The following is a 20,353-nucleotide window of genomic DNA, read 5'->3' as shown; positions in this document are numbered from 1 at the left end:
AAGCACTATCTTTGCTTCCACAGAGTTTATAATCTAATATACATACAGTAAACAACAAAAAAATCCAAATGACAGTATTCTAAAAAATGTCATGGTAAGTAAAACCTCAGAATTTCCCAACAGAAATACTATGTTCAATATTCATCAAAAGCAGGCATCAGACTTTTTCTAATCATAGGGTTAAAACTCCGGAGGCTGACCAGCTATTATACAATAATTAGTTGCACTCAAAATCTACTGACTATAGCTGCCATACTGACCTTAGCTCTGTCTTCAGTGGTTAAAAAAAGGAATTAGTACTTTCCTCTACCCAAGAGTCCTTAAAATATGTGAATGCTACATTTGTCATGTATATATCTGTATATGGATGTATACAATGTATACATTTTTACAAAATTATGACCTGAAAAGGCTGGGGAAGATTTCATAAATGAAAGAGAATTCAAATGGCATAAGAATGGCAAAGAGTGTTCAGGTTGGGAGTAAAGAATAACTGGAGTAAGAAGTCAAGTGAGGAGAGACCAGTGTAACTGAACCACACAATTCAGACTGAAAAGCAGTGAATATAACACTGGCTAAGGTAAGTCTCGATCAGATTATTGAAGAACATAAATGCTAAGGTGATGCTTTTAATTGTTTTTATAGCCAACAGGGAACAAAGTAGATCCTGAGACAAATCACAGGAAGAAGAGGTTTTAAGTGTATGAAATGGACTATGTTATGGACTGAACGGTTGCACTCTCTCAAAATTCGTGTGTGGAAGCTTTAACCCTGAATGTGATGGAGCCCCAATGGAGATAGGGCCTTTGAAAGTTAGTTTAGTCTAGATGATGTCATGAAGTGGGGCCCTAATGATGGGTTTAGTGCCAGGGAACATCAAAGAAACAAGCAGCAACACTGAAATGGTAATAAAAAAATTACCACCCCCCCAAAAAAAAAAAAAAAAAAAAAAAAAGGCTCGGACCAGACAGATGCACAGCAGAATTTTAACAGACATTCAAAGAAGAATTTGTACCAATCCTATTCACACTATTCCACAAGACATAAAAACAGGGAATCCTCCCTAAATCATTCTATGACTCCAGTAACACTGTAATACCAAAACCAGGAAAGGACACAACAGAAAAAGCAAACTACAGGCCGGGCACGGTGGCTCCCGCCTGTAATCTCAAAACTTTGGGAGGCCAAGGCGGGTGGATCACGAGGTCAGGAGATCAAGACCATCCTGGCCAACATGGTGAAACCCTGTCTCTATGAAAAATACAAAAATTAGCTGAGCATGGTGACACGTGCCTGTAATCCCAGCTACTTCGGAGGCTGAGACAGGACAATCGCTTGAACCAGGGAATCGGAAGTTGTGGTGAGCCAAGATCGTGCCACTGTACTGCAGCCTGGCAACAGAGCGAGAAAAGAGAAGAAAGAAAGAAAGAAAGAAAGAAAAGAAAGAAGGAAGGAAGTTAGGAAGGAAGGAAGGGAGGGAAGGGAGGGAAGGGAGGGAGGGAGGGAGGGAGGGAAGGAAGGAAGGAAGGAAGGAAGGAAGGAGAAAAAAAGAGCAAACTACAGACCAATACCCCTGATGAAGACAGATGCAAAAATCTTTAACAAAATACTAGCTAACCGAATCCAACAGCATATCAAAAAGATGATCCATCATGATCAAGCGAGTTTCATACCAGGATACAGGAATGGCTTAACAGACACATAAATGTGATATGCCACACAAACAGAACTAAAAACAAAAGTTACATGATCATCTTGATAGATGTAGATGTGGGAAAAGCATCTGACAAAATACAGCATCCTTTTATGATTCAAATCCTCAGCAAAATCGGCCTATAAGGGCCATACCTCAATGTAATAAAAGCCATCTATGACAAACCCACAGCCAACATAATACTGAACAGGGAAAAGCTGAAAGCATTCCCTCCAAGAACTGGAACAAGACAAGGATGCCCACTCTCACCACTTCTATTCAACATAGTCCTAGCCAGAAAACCCGACAAGAGAAAGAAAGAAAGGGCACCGAAATCGGTAAAGAAGTCAAACCGTTGCTGTTTGCTGATGACATGATCGTACACTTAGAAAACCCTGAAGACTCCTCCAAAAAGCTCCTAGAAGGTTGCAGTGAGCCAGGATCACGCCACTACACTCCAGCCAGGGAGACAGAGCGAGACTCTCTCTCAAAAAAAAGTTCCTAGAACTGATAAATGAATTCAGCAAAATTAACATATACAAATTTAACGTATACAAAATTAAAGTATACAAATCAGTAGCTCTACTATACGCCAAGAGCAACCAAACTGAGAATCAGATTAAGAACTCAACCCTTTTTAAAATAGCAGCCTAAAAAAACTTAATACTTAGGAATATACCTAACCAAAGAGGTAAAAGACGTCTACAAGGAAAACTACCAAACAGTGCTGAAATAAATCACAGATGACACAAACGGGAGCACATTGCGTGCTCATGGATGGGTAGAATTAATATTGTGAAATTTCACACTGTCATTGTGAAAATGACCATACTGCCAAAAGCAATCTACAAATTCAATGCAATTCCCATCAAAATATCACCATCATTCTTCACAGAACTAGAAAAAAAAAATCCTAAAATTCATATGGAACCAGAAAAGAGCCAGCACAGCTAAAATAAGACTAAGCAAAAAGATCAAATCTGGCATCACATTACCTGACTTCAAACTAGACTGTAAGGCCATAATCACCAAAACAGCATGGTACTAGTATAAAAATAAGCACACAGACCAATGGAACAGAATAGAGAACCTAGAAATAAACCCAAATACTTTAAAGCCGATCTTCAACAAAGCAAACAAAAACTAAAGTGGGGAAAGGACACCCTATTCAACAAATGGTGCTGGAATAATTGGCAAACCACACTGTATAAGAGAACAAAATTGGATCTTCATCTCATATCTTATACAAAAATCAACCAAGATAGATCAAAGACTTAAATCTAAGATCTGAAACTTCAAAAATTCCAGAAGATAACATTAGAAAAACCCTTCTAGACACTGGCTCAGGCAAAGACTTCATGACCAAGAACCCAAAAGCAAATGTGACAAAAACAAAGATAAAGAGGTGGGTCTTAATTAAACTAAAGAGCTTCTGCACAGCAAAAGAACAGTTAGCAGAGTAAACAGACAACACACAGAGTGAAAGAACATCTTCACCATCTATACATCCGACAAAGGACTAATATCCAAAATTTACAAGGAACTCAAACAAATTAGCAAGAAAAAACGAATAATCCCATCAAAAAGGGGGCTAAGGACATGAATAGACAATTCTCAAAAGAATATATACAAATGGCCAACAAACATGAAAAAATGCTCAACATCACTAATGATCAGGGAAATGCAAATCCAAACCACAATGCAATACCACCTTACTCTCACAAGAATGGCTATAGTAAAAAAATCAAAAAAGAATAGATGTTGGCATGGATGCAGTAAAAAGGGAACACTTCTACATTGCTGGTGGGAATGTAAACTAGTACAGCCACTATGGAAAACAGTGAGGGGATTCCTTAAAGAACTAAAAGTAGAACTACCATTTGATCCAGCAATCCCTATTGGGTATCTACCCACAGGAAAAGAAGTCATTATATGAAAAAAATACTTGCACACACATGTTTATAGCAAAAAATACGGAACCAGTTCAAATGCTCATCTATCAACTAGTGGGTAAAGAAATTGTGGTATACATATACATGATAAAATACTGTGCAGCCATAAAAAGGAACGAATTAATGGCATTCACAGCAACCTGGATGGAACTGGAGACTATTCTCCTAAGAGAATTTAACTCAGGAATGGAAAACCAAACAACGTATGTTCTCACTCATAAGCGGGAGCTAAGCTATGAGATACAAAGGTCTAAGAATGATACCTTGGACTTTGCGGATTCAGGGGAAAGGGTGGGAGGGGGGTGAGGGATAAAAGACTACATATTTGGTTCAGTGTATACCGCTTGGGTGATGGGTGCACCAAAATCTCACAAATCACTACTAAAGAACTTACTCATGTAACCAAATACCACCTGTTCCCCAAAAACCTATGGAAACAAATTTTTTTTTTTAAAAAAAGAGAGAGACACCACACATGAGACCCTCCCACACACACATACACTGAGGGCACAGTGCGAAGGTATCCCTCTGCAAGCCAGAAAGAGAGCCCTCACCAGAAGGCGACCATGCTGGCACCCTTATCTCCCCTTATCTTAGGCTTTTAGCTTCCAAAACTGTGAGAAAATAAATTTCTGTCATTTAAGCCACCAGATCTATGGTATTTTGTTATGGCAGCCCAAGCAGACTAAGACAGACTGGAAAAAGAGAGCAACTGGCAGCAAGAAGACTGCTCTAAAGAGACTACTGCAATGTCCAGTAGCAAAGCAACAGATTACAGAGCAATCAATTAGCTACAGAGAAAAATAAGCTACCTCACTTGGCCCCAGGATTTTCAGAAGTTATATTCAAGAACCCTCACTACCCATTTCCAAGGTCTTTAGTTTTGCTGTTTCACCTACCAGCTATTCTCATCGTTGCAATTTAAGGTAGACCTTCAAGAAAGCATTAGGAATTATTACAAAGGGAGAAGCTGAGACAGAGGCCCCAGAATTTTCTTGAGTCCAGTCAAGCAACTGTCAAATCACCCCATAACCCTTTTCTCCCAAACCCAGTTAATGTCTTATTCTGAAGAACAATCAGCAAATAGCTCCTATGAATGCCACAAGTACGCTGGCCTCCATCAAAGCTACCTCAATGGCCCTACTGGCACTGGGTTCCAAAGGAACCCAATAGTCCCCTTACTTTGATTTGTCAATTCCCTTCTTCAAAGTAATGTGAAAACTTCTGAACAATACAATCACATAAAGAGATACTTAGAAAGTCATGGAAAATCCCAATATTTCCCAATATAAGGTAAGACAGGTGTTTTATATACCCAGACAAACACTCTAAATGGAAAGGGACAATACTGGATGCTGCAGGAACATCCTCATCACAAAGTCCTAATCACAAAGAACCAGGAAACAGTAGCATCATCAGCAGACAGCTCCAAGTCCTGTCATTCAAGGATATGACTAAGTCTCAGACTTTCTTGCTTCAAGCACAAGCATACAGCAGACAAGAGTTCCTCTTGCGTTTTGTAACCCCATCTCTGCATCCTCTCCTCATCACTCAAGAGTATAAAAGTATATCTGAACTTTTAACTCGTTAACTCTTTAGTGTCACTAAAATTTTGTTGAGATTACTGCTTATCAGTACAAAGTAAAAGCAGACTCTTCCTAAGAACTATTCAGCTGTCACACATTCATACTTAAGCCTGGGGTTAACCTTGTCACTACAGCAGATCCTCAACAAGCATTTTAAAAACTGAGCTGAGAATAAAGGACTCAAGGGCACTAATATGGGGGCTCTATGGTTTGGAATATAATTAACAAAATCCTCAAAAAGAATATGCCTGAGGATTTATTTTACTTTACTGCTTCAATTTCCCCCATTTAACCAAAAAGACTCATCCGAACAATTCTGAGATTCTGATGAATTATATACAAATATTATATATATTTCATTCTGATGAAATATATATTTATATATAAAATATGTAAATTACATATTTAAAATGATAAAGAGTTCCATAGGCTAGTGTTCCTCTCAGTCACCTGATTTAATCTTCAATAACTGACCATCAGAAATGTTTAAGTTTTACATGAAGATTCCCTTTCTCCATATGTATATGAAAAGCTTGGAATCCCTTTCAAGACTTTCTACGCCACCTAATAAAATAACTAATATCTGTACAGACCACAAACCTCCACATTTTAGAATTTTCATAAAAATTTTTAATCTGCTCATTATCATAACCCCCTAAGGCAGTATTTTTATTGTTCTCATCTTAGACATAAGATAAACAGACTCAGAGAGGTTAAAGTATGCTGCCCTAGGATCACATATCTAGTAAATACTAAAGCCAACACTAAACCAAAACTTTGTATCTCCAAACTGCTCCTCTTTCAAATATACCATCACAATGTATCTCTATTCTCCACTACCTTAAACAAACCATTCTACACAGAATAAAAAACAGTGCATTAGTAGATATTCACTCAAATACCTACAAATGCTCTTTAACAACAGCCCAATCTATTTCTAAATAAACATACAAAATGAACTAATCATAACCCTTTCAATATTAGCATTAATACCTTTCATTTAATGAATTAAAAGTTCTGTTCTAATATCTTCTGTATGTTTAACAACATTTTTAAACTACTTTTGGAATAAACATTTTCCATCCACTTTAACTTGTTTTTATAACTAAACACTAAATCTTTGAAAAAAGGGAAATAAAAAAATTAAAATTGTCCATACTATGAAGCAACCGTTCTTTTCTCTGACCTCAACTAAATGATAGCTGTGAATATTCCAGTATCTTCCAACTATCAAATTTCATATTCTTCCCAACGCACAAAGTCTAAAGACAGCTTAGCAATAAGACCACACAAAAAAAGAATTACGCTTTTATAAAGATATCTTAGGTTGTAGCTATTTATATTCAATGTCTTGAAATACTAAAGTCCTTAATTAACCATTTTATGGAGGCTTCTAATTACACTGTTTTCTCCTTAATAAAAATAAATCAGCCAGGCACAGTGGCTCACGCCTATAATTCCAGCACTTTGGGAGGCAAAGGTGGGCAGATCACCTGAGGACAGGAATTAAAGAACAGCCTGGCCAGCACGGTGAAACCCCATCTCTACCAAAAATTACAAAACTAGGTGTGGTGGCAGGTGCCTGTAATCCCAGCTACTCAGAAGGCGGAGGCACAAAAATCGCTTGAACCCGGAAGGCAAAGGTTGCAGTGAAAGCTGAGATCGCACCACTGCACTCCAGCCTGGGCGACACAGCTACATGCTGTCTCCCAAATAATAATTAAATAAATAAATCTTGAAGCACTTTTGGAGAATATCAACAGTACCCCATTTAAGACTTCTTTTTTTCTTTTTGTCACCTTGGCTTCAGATAAGACTTCTTATTACAACAAATTTCAAAGATTTCTAGAGATACTAAATTCCTCCTCAAGACAAACCATGCTCTTGTAGATTGGTATCAGTGCAGGTGCAACTACAACTGATTAGAGTTTGCTACTTCTGAGGGGCAATAAGAAACCACAGGCAAATGTATTTCACTGTTGATTTCTCTATTTCCTCTGTAAAATTAACAGTTACCAACTTCCTACAAGAGTTATGAAGCAAATAGCATATCAGTAAATATTTATGAAGTACTGTTATCTTCACTGATTTTGCTTTAAAACAGTAAGACTCCTCCCCTTCCCCCAATCATTCAGTGGACAAAGTCCTACTGCTATTATAACGTATTCCGCAAGTCTCCGGAGTCAAACTCAATGTGAATAGAGTCTGCTCACTACAGGCACTGTTCTTAAGCTTGAGAAGAGGGATTATACAAATATGAAGGCAAGAGAGACCCTGGCACTATGGCATGTTTTGTGTTCCTGCAGTACAGCATCTCAAACCCCTACAAACTTTAAATGGATTTAATTACTCAACATTGTATCATGGTTCTTAAGACATAACACTAGCAACAGTACAAGCAACAGGCTTGCAAAGCCACCAGAAAAGTCAATGGCCTACTGGTCTACCTCTCAAAACAGACTACCGCAAACTAGTTTATTATACACTTCATTACTACTTTCATAGTTTATATTAAACAGTAGTGCGTCTGAGCCAATAATAAGCTCCTGAGGAAAATTTCACACTCAACAGAATCATAACTTGTTTTTAATTAAGATGCCTGTAATGAGTGTATTTCAGGAATAAACATCATGCTACTAATCTATGAAAACTTTTCACCAATAAAAAGGAAAGAATAAAGTTTACCAAAGACTGATTTTGTGTGTTCCCTACAGCAAAGTATCTTGGTTCTACTTTTTCTTCTTGAAGATGACTATTAGGATTTTCTTAACTGTTTGCTCTCAGTCAGAATTCAAAAGAGTATGGTCAGAGTTGAGGCTTCCTGGTAGCAGAGCTCATATAATGCTTCTTATGTATACAAAATGGGGACCAAATGAAAAGAACTCTACTCTCCTGATAGTACCCTGAAAATTTCTCCGCATGCTTTAACTGATCAGAGAAGTATCAGCACACTCGTTGGCCCAAAAGATGAGAAAGCTTCTCTCTCCTCAAAACAGATCTTGATTCCCTAAATCAATGTATTGGACGGACTACTCAAAGCATAAAACTCAGCCTGAAAAGCTTATATTCCAAGAAGAATTTGCTTTATATAAACAAGTCCACCACAATTTTTCTGTTCTGTATTTAAAATAATGAAGTCTTTAGTTTAGACTTTTGAGAACAAAAAGTTCTTACTGTGAGCTGAAAACAATCCCTGGGGTGGGGGGTGAAGGAAGGAGGGAGAGGAGGAGAGATAGACAGATCTCCATAATACCTTTTCTAAAATCCATGGGGCCAGGTGGGTTTTAGAACTGAGTTTTTCAGACTTTAGAAAGGAAACATAGTATATAGGTACATATGTCATATGCTACAAATCAGCTCCTGGCAACCACACAGGAACTAGGAAAATAGAGAATGTCAACGGCCTCCTTTCAGATAACATCAGATTTTGCCATCAAAATACTTCATGCTGAAATTAATTGTGGTTCAGATCTTTTTAGATTTCAAAATTGCAGATAAGGGGCTGTGGATCTCTAATAGGGAAAAGGGGATCTTGACAAATAATAAAATATGCTATCACCTAGAATAAAAAAAAATTGCTGATGCTTAGATAAAAGATATTTAGGATATTTAGGACCGTCTTGAAATGGCTCTAATTACCTACCTAATTGGAAAGTTATAATCATTTCAAGTTATATGTTCCTATCAAGAGATTCAACATGAAACACTTTTCCCTTTAACTTTATTCCCAACTGGGACTAACACTAAAAAACATTTTCTAAAATCTGAGTATGTCAGTACCAAGCAGATAAGTAAATGGGCCTCTGAACCACATGACAAAGTTGGCTAGATATAGTGGGGTTTCCAAATAGGAAAAACCTAGAAGGATCCTGCAGGAGAACTCAAAGATTCTTACCCTTGGCACAAGGGCCCATATAAGCTCAGATTCTCTAAACTGACCTGTGGCCAAACCACACTTCCGTTCAAAGTGAGCCTAGCATTTTTTCTTCTACAAAGGTACAAACAAACCGCTTACTTATCCCCAACTACCTCAGAACAACAACATGCCTCTGGGACCAAGAAGCTGGATAACGGTAATTCCCTCCCAGCAGGGAGACCTGCCATGCCTAACCAACATTCACAACTCTGGCCGACAGCAGCAGCGCATTCGCTCACTGACTGGAGCAGCCATGATTATATTAAGTCCAACCTGTGTTCATGTATCAGCTACCAATGAAGTGATGAAAAAGTAATTATGAGTCTATCTTGCTCATTTTTAAAGCCTGACAATAGCTCACAGGCAAAACTACCCGAAGCAAACAAACTGACAACCTTTGAGGGAGGCTGCCTCCACAAAGACTTCCATTTGGCAACTAGAATGATCTTCCATAGATTACCACAAATGTAGAGAAACCCCCTCAGTTCAAATTCAGGCACCTTCCTAATACCACAGAGCTGACAAAATGACATCTTGGGCCAAATCTTCCCAATTTTAATCACCAAAATATAGTAAGTTATGGTAGTAGTGTTTTTTTAAGAAAAAAAAAAGGTAGTATTTTCTGTCCTGTACCTTATCTCTAATTGTTTTATTACATTATGTTGAAGGTTTCATCCCTGAGTCACCACCCAATGCAATAAAAATTAGTAACCAATCTCTAATCCGTTTTCTTTTCTGTGTGATCTTTAAATGTGATCTTTAAGTCCCCAAGCAGCTTACAGTAGCTTAGATGACTCACCATAGTCTTTATGAGAGCACATTTTTAACCTGGAACACATAAGAGCACATTTTAAACATGCAACAAAAAAACCAAAGCTCTCTCTATAAAAATTACATTTTCTTTCCAAGTCAAGGGTATCTTTAAAAACTACAGGATGATCTGGCTGGAAACAGAAAAAAGTTTCAAGTAACAGTCATGTTATTAACAAAACTATCTGTGCTTCAGTTTATGAAAATAACAGTTTTCTTTCTACCAAAACCATGTTTCCCCCTGATGTAATGATCCCTTTTTACAGGCTTCTATAGGAGCAAGAAAAGGTGCATGAAAAAATACAGCTAAAGATATGCTCTAGAGTTGGGCTTCTCATTAAGGATTGGCCAGCATTCCATTCCACCTTGACCCTTACCCTCAAAGATACAAACCAAAACGAGAGGAAGGTAATGCCATAAGCTGAAAATGATGCAACTTTAGAAATTCAGTTTTACTCAGTGATTAATGAAAACATATTTAAATTACTGCAAATAGTTGTGGTAGCAAGTAGAAAATAAAATGTACATGAATTTTTAAGATACAATTTCTTCCACTCACTTGCGACATGCTGCTTCAGGCTACCAAGGGAGTTTATGTTCCTTCTTCTCTGCCATTAAGAAAAAAAGTGAAGACGCTCTACCCTAGAGACTCTTAACATTCTCTCTAACCTGTTCCCAGGCGTTCTATCCTTTCAAGTCAGGTAATTTTTATTTTACTTAATTATTTAGACTATGCCTTACTCCAGAAAGAATTTCAAGTACCTGGAGAAATAATATGGACAAAATACTACATTTAAGTGGTGGCGATACCTAAGCATGGAAAAGGAGTTTCAAAAGGTGTACACATTCTGTTCATTATTCTGCACTCTACAAAGTAGAGTCTACAAAATAATAACATTAAGAAGAAATCAACTAAAAAAGAAAAGTTAAGGTTCTTAGGTACTTCATGACTTTTCAAAACTACTTATATGCCTGATAACTTCTCAGACTTCATATACACAATTTTATGGCACTAAAAGCAACTTTGATTTGTTGCTCTTGTAGGGGTATTTCCTCACTTCCAACCCCACAGACAAAACATTTCATTTTATCCAAAGTAAAATGAGATAATGCCCATAAATTGCTTATCACAATGCCTAGCATATAATAGGAATTCAATAAACACTAGCTATAATACTGGCTATATAATGATTTCTAATAGAATCATTAGTATTACCAAGAATACTAATTAGAAGGTACCACAAATAATAGCAGCTACCATTTCTGAAGCAGCTTTGTAGGAGGAAATATATAGATAACCTTATTTAATCTTCACAAGGATTCCATAGGTGGGCATTATTACCCACTTTTCACAACTGAAAAAACTATAGCTCTGATTACTTAAATGTCTTGCCTAAGGCCATCCTAACCTAGTAAGTTGCAAGTCATCGATTCCAATCCAGTTGTCTGGCTCCTGAGCCCAATTCTTTCCACTACACTATACTGCCTCTCTCACAAAAAGTCAGGAATTCAAGGGCTCTCTCACTGACAAGACTCCAATTAGATTCCACTCCACTTCAATAAGCACAGGTCAAAGAATGACAGGAATTCCCTCCAGTCACCACACAACACATTTGTATACAAGCACAAATGTGCTCCAAATGTCATAATGCATCCATTCACATACTAATAAAATTTTGTATTGTTACATTAAATAATCAACCAAAGTCACTAATTTTATGCATGTAACTCCACCATTAACATCAATCCCTGGTCTGATAAATTATCTCCCTCTGTGTTCATTTCCCTAAGGGAATTCATTAGCTTTAATTATTAACTTGTAGGCACAAAAAACAAAATTTGCATCTCCTAACCAAAAGAAATCAAAATGTGGGCAAAAACATACACACAAAAAGGTGGTCAGTACTACATTATTTATCATATCAAAAAGCAAATTAACAAAAATCCCTAAATGTCAAGTAGTAAGAAAATGGATTTGTTAAGATATGCTATATTCATTCCACTTAAGAGCATGTAACTATTTTAAGCCAAGTTAATAACAGGAGAAAATGTTAATGGTAGAAAATTAAGTGAAACAAAAAATAGGACATAAATGAACTAACATTAAGTTACCAACTTTGTAAACAGAACTATAAGAAAAAAAAGACAAAAAGGAAATAAACAATTTTCTCTGGATAGTGAAATAAAGGTAATTTTTCCCCTTTTGCTTTTTCTGTTCTCCAATTTTCTTTTCAATTATGACTATGTAATAACTTTATATGCAGAAAAAAAATGGTCTTCTTTTTAACCAACATCTTTACTGAGCATACTTCCCTCATAAATCTTCAAATTAGCCAGAAGAGTCCCTGGTCATGTGAAATATAAAATGCAAAAAACAATTCAGCATCTTTATCACCTCCAGCATTGCTATCCTCCAATTATGTCAGAACTGCAATCTTGAGTCATTTCTCTTACCTACAGAAAGCCAATCCTTCAAATTCTATCAATCCTTCAAATTCTATCAATCCTTTACTTCTGATATTTTTCCTTTCTATTCCCTACACTAACACCAAATGCAATCCCTCACCAGCTCATCCTAGATTGGCATAAAGGCCTCCAAAGTAAATAAATGCCTTCCTTATTTTAGTGTCTCACCACTAACAATTTACTCCACCACAGCTAACTATGTGCTAGGCACTATTCTTGGAACTTTACATGTATTAACTCATTGAACACTCCTAACAACCTTATAAGGATAACTACTATTATTAGTCCTGTTTTACAGATTAAGAAACAAAAGCAGAGAAGTAACATACCCAAGATCACCCAGATATTCACTGGTAATTTCTGGATCTGAACACCTGTAGTCCAGCTCCAGATAATATGTAAATATGAGCTCCCCCAGGAATTAAGGAGTGGTGACAAATAAAAACCAGCTTCTCTCTCTCTGAACTGTACAGGCCCTTGGATCAAGCTAAATTCTTATTTCCAGGTCTCTCCTCATGCTATTCCTCAACTGGAAGACCAGTTCTTCTCTTCCCTAATTCATTGTCCATATCTCCATCACAACTTAACTCTAAACTCAATATTTTTGAGTTTTCCTTAAGCCAGTTCCCTGACTCTTCAGCATAGCCTCTTTCTTATGGACTCAATGTGAACTACAATAATGTGTGTTTGCTGACATATTCTATGTTAAGAGAAGTATTTTACTTCCCATCTAATAATAAATGTCTCCACCTTTTTTTTTTGACAGTCTCCCTCCGTGCACCCAAGAGGGAGTGCCGTGGCGCAATCTCGGCTCACTGGAACCTCTGCCTCCTGGGTTCAAGCGGTTCTCCTGCCTCAGCCTCCCCAGTAGCTGGGACTACAGGCACGTGCCACAACACCTGGCTAATTTTTTGTATTTTTGGTAGAGACAGGGTTTTGCTACGTTGGCCAGGCTGGTCTCCAGCTCCTGGCCTCAAGTGATCTGCCTGCCTCAGCCTCCCAAAATGCTGTGATTACAGGCGTGAGCCACCACGCCCGGGGAAATGTCTCCACTTTTTCTGAGCAATGACCTTCTCCATTTCCCATCTTCCCAAAAACTGCTAGAAGAATGCATAGGTAGATACTAAATAGTTTATTGATAAAAATGAGATACTTATGGCACAACTATTTAACAAAGGAAACTGTCATTCATTAGTCTTTTGAACCAATACATTTAAATATTTGTCTTCTCATTATCTTCCCTAAACACAAACACTTTTAGATTTGCAATTTCAACATTCCCATCCATAAACATACTTTCAAGTGATACCCAAAAGCAGTCTTATTAAATGATCTTTTAAAAAGGCATTCCGGCCGGGCGCAGTGGCTCAAGCCTGTAATCCCAGCACTTTGGGAGGCCGAGACGGGCGGATCACGAGGTCAGGAGATTGAGACCATCCTGGCTAACACCGTGAAACCCCGTCTCTACTAAAAAATACAAAAAAAAACCCAGCCGGGCGAGGCGGCGGATGCCTGTAGTCCCAGCTACTCGGGAGGCTGAGGCAGGAGAATGGCGTAAACCCAGGAGGCGGAGTTTGCAGTGAGCTGAGATCCGGCCACTGCACTCCAGCCCGGGGGACAGAGCAAGACTCCATCTCAAAAAAAAAAAAAAAGGCATTCCACACATTGTCCAGAAATACCACTTTTTTTTCTTTTTCAGGAGAGCCTTTCTAATAGTGTTACTTTTACTTTCTTTCAGTGAGATTACCCAAGTCTTTGACAACACTAGGCAGGCAATGACATTCCAGGAAAGATTACCAATTGTTTAAGAGCAGAAAAGACTATATGGCTTTAGTAAGACAGTATTATTTATTGCCCAAATAAGTGTAAAATTTGAAAGTTGTTTATAGTCAAGGCTGGATATCTTCATCTTTATCTTCCCATTTCAAAAGGCTTGTTTAAAAACTCAAAGATATAGCAAAGGATATCTTGAAGACAGAAACTTGAATTTGTGTTTAAATGGCTAATGAAAACAAAAATATTAATCGTAGGTATGCCTCACTATATACAATAAACAAGCCCCTAAAATGTTGTGATCTAATCAAATTGTTTTTCAAATCCATGACAAGCAATGAGTACGGCTGGTGGGGAAGGGAGAACACCATTTTTTGTTTGTTTGTTTGTGTTTTTGGAGACAAGAGTCTCACTCTGTTGCCAAGACTAGAGTACAGTGGCGCCATCTCAGGTCACTGCAACCTCTGCCTCCCGGGTTCAAGCAATTCTCCCACCCCAGCCTCCTGAGTAGCAGGTGCCCACCACCACGCCCAGCAAGTTTTTGTATTATTAGTAGAAACAGGGTTTCACCATGTTGGCCAGGCTGGTCTCAAACTCCTGACCTCAGGTGATCCACCCACCTCGGCCTCCAAAGTGCTGGGATTAAAGGCATGAGTCACCGCACCCGACCTTGTTTTTCAATTGTTCAGGAATTGTTCTGAAAAGTATACAATACTCATGGTTGTAATCTTGTCTCTAATTTTTATGTTTTCCAAGTTTGAATTTTCATATACAGGTTTTCTCTAAAACACTCCCTTGCTACCTTTTACCTTAAATGAGCCACTTAATACCAGACCATATTTGTCCTAAAATATATTTTTCCTCACACACCTGCTAACTCTTGTGGTTACTCTCATTAATCACTACAGCTTACCTGAAGCAAATGTCTAACATGGCTCAATATTAACAAGTATGTATTACTACAAATTATAGCTATTATAAATTTCAACACTAATATGTACATCATATGAACCACACCCTACTCTTAACCTTAAAATACCTTAAGTGAAAGGTCAGACCTGGTTTCCTCTCTCAAATCACCACTTCTATTTCTATTATAGTTCAGTAAAAACCCACAGTGGTACAATTTTGGTTTTCTCTTGATTTTGTTCTTGATATGTTCAAGTAATGCTATGGCAACTTGAAAAGCTTACTCCTCGTTTAACAGGGTAAGAAGGCATTTAGTAATCTTGCCATTTTTTAAAATTACTTGAAAAGTGGATGCAGTTATAAAAGGCCAATACCAAGAATCCCTGGGGTGACAGAACAGTTTCTGTATCTTGACTGTATCACTATCAATAACCTAGTTGTGATACTGTACTAATTTTGCAAGGTGCTATTATTGCAGGAAACTGGGTAAAAGGCATATAGAATCTCTGTATAGTTTCTTACAACTGCATATGAATCTATAACTACCAAAAAATAAAAATACTGAAGAGTAATTTAATGAGAATTCATTTTTCTGGCCCTATGTCAGTATTTTCAAAAAGCCTATAAGTACATCTAAAAATTTCCCCCCCGACCAAAAAAGATCAGTAACTGAAAAATGAAAATCTGTATTCCTTTTTAAAAATTAAGAGCCAGTAAATACTTCCTACAATTATCTCTGAAAATTTTGGGCAAAAAGAAACCTATACTGTTACAAAAGTCTGAATTCAATAAGAAAAAGTAAAGCTTTACTTAATACTCAAAATGACATTCTAGATAGAAATATCAGAGAGATGCTCAATATCTACAGATGGCTTACAAAATGACAACATCCCTTACTATCCGGATTCCAAAACAAAGGAAATTTTCAGATATCATAACAAACACTTAAATCTACTAAAAACTAAACCCAAAATCACAATTTAGACATACACACTCAAACCCTAAAGTTGAGGACATGGATTTAAACATCTGAACCATTTCCATGTTGTCAATCCTTTTAACAAACTTTCTACACACTGCCCTTTCTTTCTAAACACTGCCCTAATCAGAGTACCCCACTTTTCACTCCTACAGAAAGAAAAGCTTCTCTCAAGGTCACTTTAGGAACACTTCACACAGCCCATCATACCAAGTGAACAAATTCACTCTCACCATAATGCAAAGAAAATTTTAACACCTTGATGAAGGAATAACATAACAGATCCTCAAGACAAATTAGTAGTAAACACACCTTTATCTTTTCCATAGTGACTTCTGACACGCAAATAACTCAGCTATCATGAGTTATTTGTTTTGCTTCAGGAATAAGATTAAAGATAACATCACATACTATAGTATATATATATATTCTTCCAGTTTAAAAAGTTTCTGAAGGTATTATATATTGTTTCTCAAAAACAGCCCACTGTGAAATTGAGTCTTCCTCAAAAAGGACAAATAAGAAAGGAAATTACAATACCCAACTATAAACTCTAGTTTTCATAAGTCAAACAGCATGAGGTTTTTATAAATATTACTCCAAAGACAAAACAGAAAACAAACAAAAAACTCTAATCTTTACTACGGCAGCTCTTCAAAAGGAAAGTCAGATCTTTAGCTCCTTAATAGCTGCAAATACATAGGCATTAGGGTGTATTACATAATATCCTTTGAAATCAGGGCAGAAGATTATTCAAATGTCAATAAGGTATACAAATATAAATTATATAACTAAAATAATGTTACTATACCAATTTCTTTTAGACATTCCCTTTAAGAAATGGCCACAGAAAAATTATATCTACCAGTACATCTTGATTTGAAAAACAATCACGTGCCATTTTCTCTTCCCCAAATTCAAATTCATTCACTAATTTATTAAAAGTCACAGCTTATTACAACTTTTTGTAGCATTTAAAACAAAACACACAGATAAATAATGCTAAGTTCACTGCATACAGGTGTATAAGTTCAAACCTTTCAATGGATAACAAATCTAACTTTTAAAACTAAAAGTTCCTACTCCAAATAATCAAATACGGTGATCATTTGTAATGTAGAAAAATAATTTTTTCTTTGTGTAACGCAACACACTAAAAGTAGTCCAAAAATTGCTCCAATGTCATGCTTGTAATCCATATCCCGGTTCATATATATATACTTTTAAATTTCACAGACTACATAAATCCTTCTTAAGTTTAAAAAGTGAAATAAATATAATTGCCTTTATTCTAAAAATAGAATGCACTTCTAATAGCAAGTTCCTGGAGTTCATGTTTGTATCAGTGAGTGTCCAATTATATATATTTACCAAAATTTAAGCTGGAACAGTAGGCAACAGTAATATCATGACTTATTTTTAAAAAATACTAAGCATCATCTACTATGTATTCGTCAAAGTAAATTTGAAGGTTCCTGAGAATGAATTATTAGTTGCAAAAAATGAGATGTATCAACACCAGTAAAGAAATACAGCCATCTTCTACAACTTTAAAATTATTAAATTTTCTCCCCCCACCACAAAAAAGTAACAACTTTCAAATGATTACCAGTAAAAGGAAGGAGATGAGAGAAGAGTTGGGACTTGGCTATCATTTCATGATGTCCTTTTGATCAAGAATAATATTAGTCTTTAACCTACTTAAAATTCAAAAAAACACCTTCATTTCACTCACTTAAGATGATTAAGGACATACTATACTTTCCCCACAAGCTGTAATTTCATAATTAAAAATGAATTTTAGTAAATTAAATTAGTATACAATTTTCAAAAACAAACTTTTTAGAATGTAAAGTGGTATGAAGTGTTTAGGTGGTTATGAAATTAACCTTATTTTCTGATGTTTTATTCTCACAGTATTTTAAGAAATCAACTATTATTTTACCAGGGGAAATAAAAAGCACCCATCAAAGAGGAATTACTGAGTTTCAGCCCAGAGATCTGACAGTTGGTTTTCTTAAGATGATGCTGTCATAGCTTCAGTTATTTTTTTCATCTCTGAGCACAAAGAAATAAATTTAAATTAAATAAAGTTATAGCTTTTGTACACTGGAATGAACCTTGCTTCTAAAATATTTTAAAATTAGGAGTTTTTAAAAGTTAAAAAAATGAAAAAATGCACTTTTAAGAAAAATGGGATAAATGTTTTAAAATGGAGCACAGTAGTCATAAATGTACTGAAAGTAAACTTAAAGAGCACTAGTGTGTAGATCTACTTTAACTTACTCTAAACATTACCAGAATGTAATCTGGATATAGGACAGAATTCAGTCATCTAATAGGTATTTACAAATAAATCTAAGTTTCTATTCATTTTGAAAAGTTAACCCACTAACATTTTAAATAATTGTCAACGAAACTACTGATTTCCTACAGATTTCTGAGGGAACTGTCATCTTTTAAAATTAATAAATCTTACTAATTATCACTTGACTCAACTCCACCTTTTATATACATATATTCAATAATATTTAAATGTCATGCTTTCTATTTTTCTACTAAAATGTATCACACCACCAAAATATGAGTCTTTAGTTTAAGACATCATCTTACCTGATCCACTGAATTGACTGCTTCCCAGTGTAGTTGGTCTAGTTTTCCCACTATTAACAGGTGGGGAAAACATCTGCGAAATAACCCAAATATATCTGTTAGTCCTGAAATTCTTCTAGATTCCTTGCAAACAAAAGTCCACCAAAAGTCATTTATCAGTCATTATACTTCGGAGGAAAGTTAAAATAAAATTGGAGATACATTCAGATCCAGAGAGGCAAATACACTGAGTGATACTATTTCCTAATTAATTGGAAATAATGGCTACATTTTGTTCTGAAGACCCGATCATTTACATGGAACATTCCAAGATTATTAAGTTTACACAGTATATTATTATCCATGATCTTTACTGTGGAACTAAGTGAATCTCATTACGTTTACATTACATCTTAATATACACATACAGTCAGAATTATGGCCAATGAAATTACTACATACAGTAAGGATTATAACTGAATTGTATAAAGCAGGTATAGGTGCTGCCTCCTAACAGCAGTTAATAAAGGAATTAGACCCATTAAAAATAAAAGCAGTGGGCCCTTCGGTTTCAGTTGATGGTTTTAAGTCATTTCCCATGTTAAGAACATAATACACACACACACGTGTGTGTGTGTGAAGGCTAGAAATTCTAGCTCTGGACTACTTTTCTTGTCGCTGACATCTTTCAGGTACCATAAACTACATCTGATATTGGAAAGGAAAATGGTGAGGAGTGTTGAAGAAAAACAAATTTTCATATAAAGTCCAAGATTCCTAATAATCATCGGGGTGGGAGGGTGACTCAACCAAAGGTCATAATTACATTGTTCTCCTTTTAACTGGTTAAATCAAATGACCCCTCTGGCATTAAAGTTTTAAATGTGCAAGTCTAGACATTACATCAAAGTTCAGGTGTCCAACTTGGGAGAGCTGGACTCCGGCCCTGAGAACTACTGCTCAAGCAGATGGAGTTCACGCTGCCTAGTCCCCACGTTGCTTCCCTCCACCTTTTTTTTTTTTTTTTTTTTTTTTAATCCTCAGCAGAACCCCAAGATGTCGTAGAAAGCTCTCATACCGCACTGAAGTCCAGCAGGTCGCTCAGCTCCTTGTCGGTCCCTATAGCGGCCATGCGTTGTTGCTGGGGATTCATCTTCGGCCACGTCTAGCAGGTCCTAGGGCAGAGGAAACGGGCTCAACGAGAGACCACCGAGGCCCAAAGTGTGTGAGGGGACACAGAGCCGTACTGGGGAAGATTACGGAAGAGCGCTGGGGGCGCCGGGATGACTTCCAGGACCCCGACTCGCTCCCACCGCCGAGCGAGGAGGGGGCGGGAAGGCTCAGTGCCCGCGCCGGGTCCCGGAATCCACGCGTTCCTCGGCGCGGCCCGAGACCGACGCGGCGGCTCCCGCAACTCGCCGCCTCTCCCGCAAGTTTCCGAGCCAGTCTCTGGCCCCTCCTCGGCGCCCCCTGCTCCGCGCCGCCGCCGGGTGCTCAGCGCGCGGGGCCCGGCCGCGGCTGGGGTCTCGAGGAGCCGGGTGAGGGGCAATTCGGCGTCCAGCGAGCGGAGCGGCGGCGAGCGGAGATGCGAAGTGACTCACTCGCTCGGCAACAATAGAACTGACAAGTTGCAGGGAACGCGCCGCTCGCAGGCCCGCGTCTGCGGCCGCCGCCGCC

The 20,353-nt window shown here is 37.4% G+C and overlaps 1 protein-coding gene across 12 annotated transcripts in view; it reads right to left on the bottom strand.

Annotated features, from left to right (window-relative positions):
* Positions 1–20,353, bottom strand: part of TCF12 (transcription factor 12) — a 375,360-nt gene that overhangs the window by 353,946 nt on the left and 1,061 nt on the right. For all 12 annotated transcript variants that reach the window (XM_077939464.1, XM_077939466.1, XM_028850968.2 and 9 more), the window contains 2 exons: positions 19,755–19,851; positions 18,698–18,770 (listed from right to left, as the gene is read on the bottom strand). In XM_077939464.1, coding sequence (XP_077795590.1) covers positions 18,698–18,770; positions 19,755–19,829 — 148 coding nt within the window. In that variant the 5' untranslated portion in view covers positions 19,830–19,851. Of the gene's footprint in view, positions 1–18,697; positions 18,771–19,754; positions 19,852–20,353 lie in introns of those variants that run through there.

Source organism: Macaca mulatta, chromosome 7 (genome assembly GCF_049350105.2).
Source record: "Macaca mulatta isolate MMU2019108-1 chromosome 7, T2T-MMU8v2.0, whole genome shotgun sequence".
Lineage (NCBI taxonomy): Eukaryota > Metazoa > Chordata > Mammalia > Primates > Cercopithecidae > Macaca > Macaca mulatta.
This window is presented reverse-complemented; position numbering and strand designations above follow the sequence as displayed.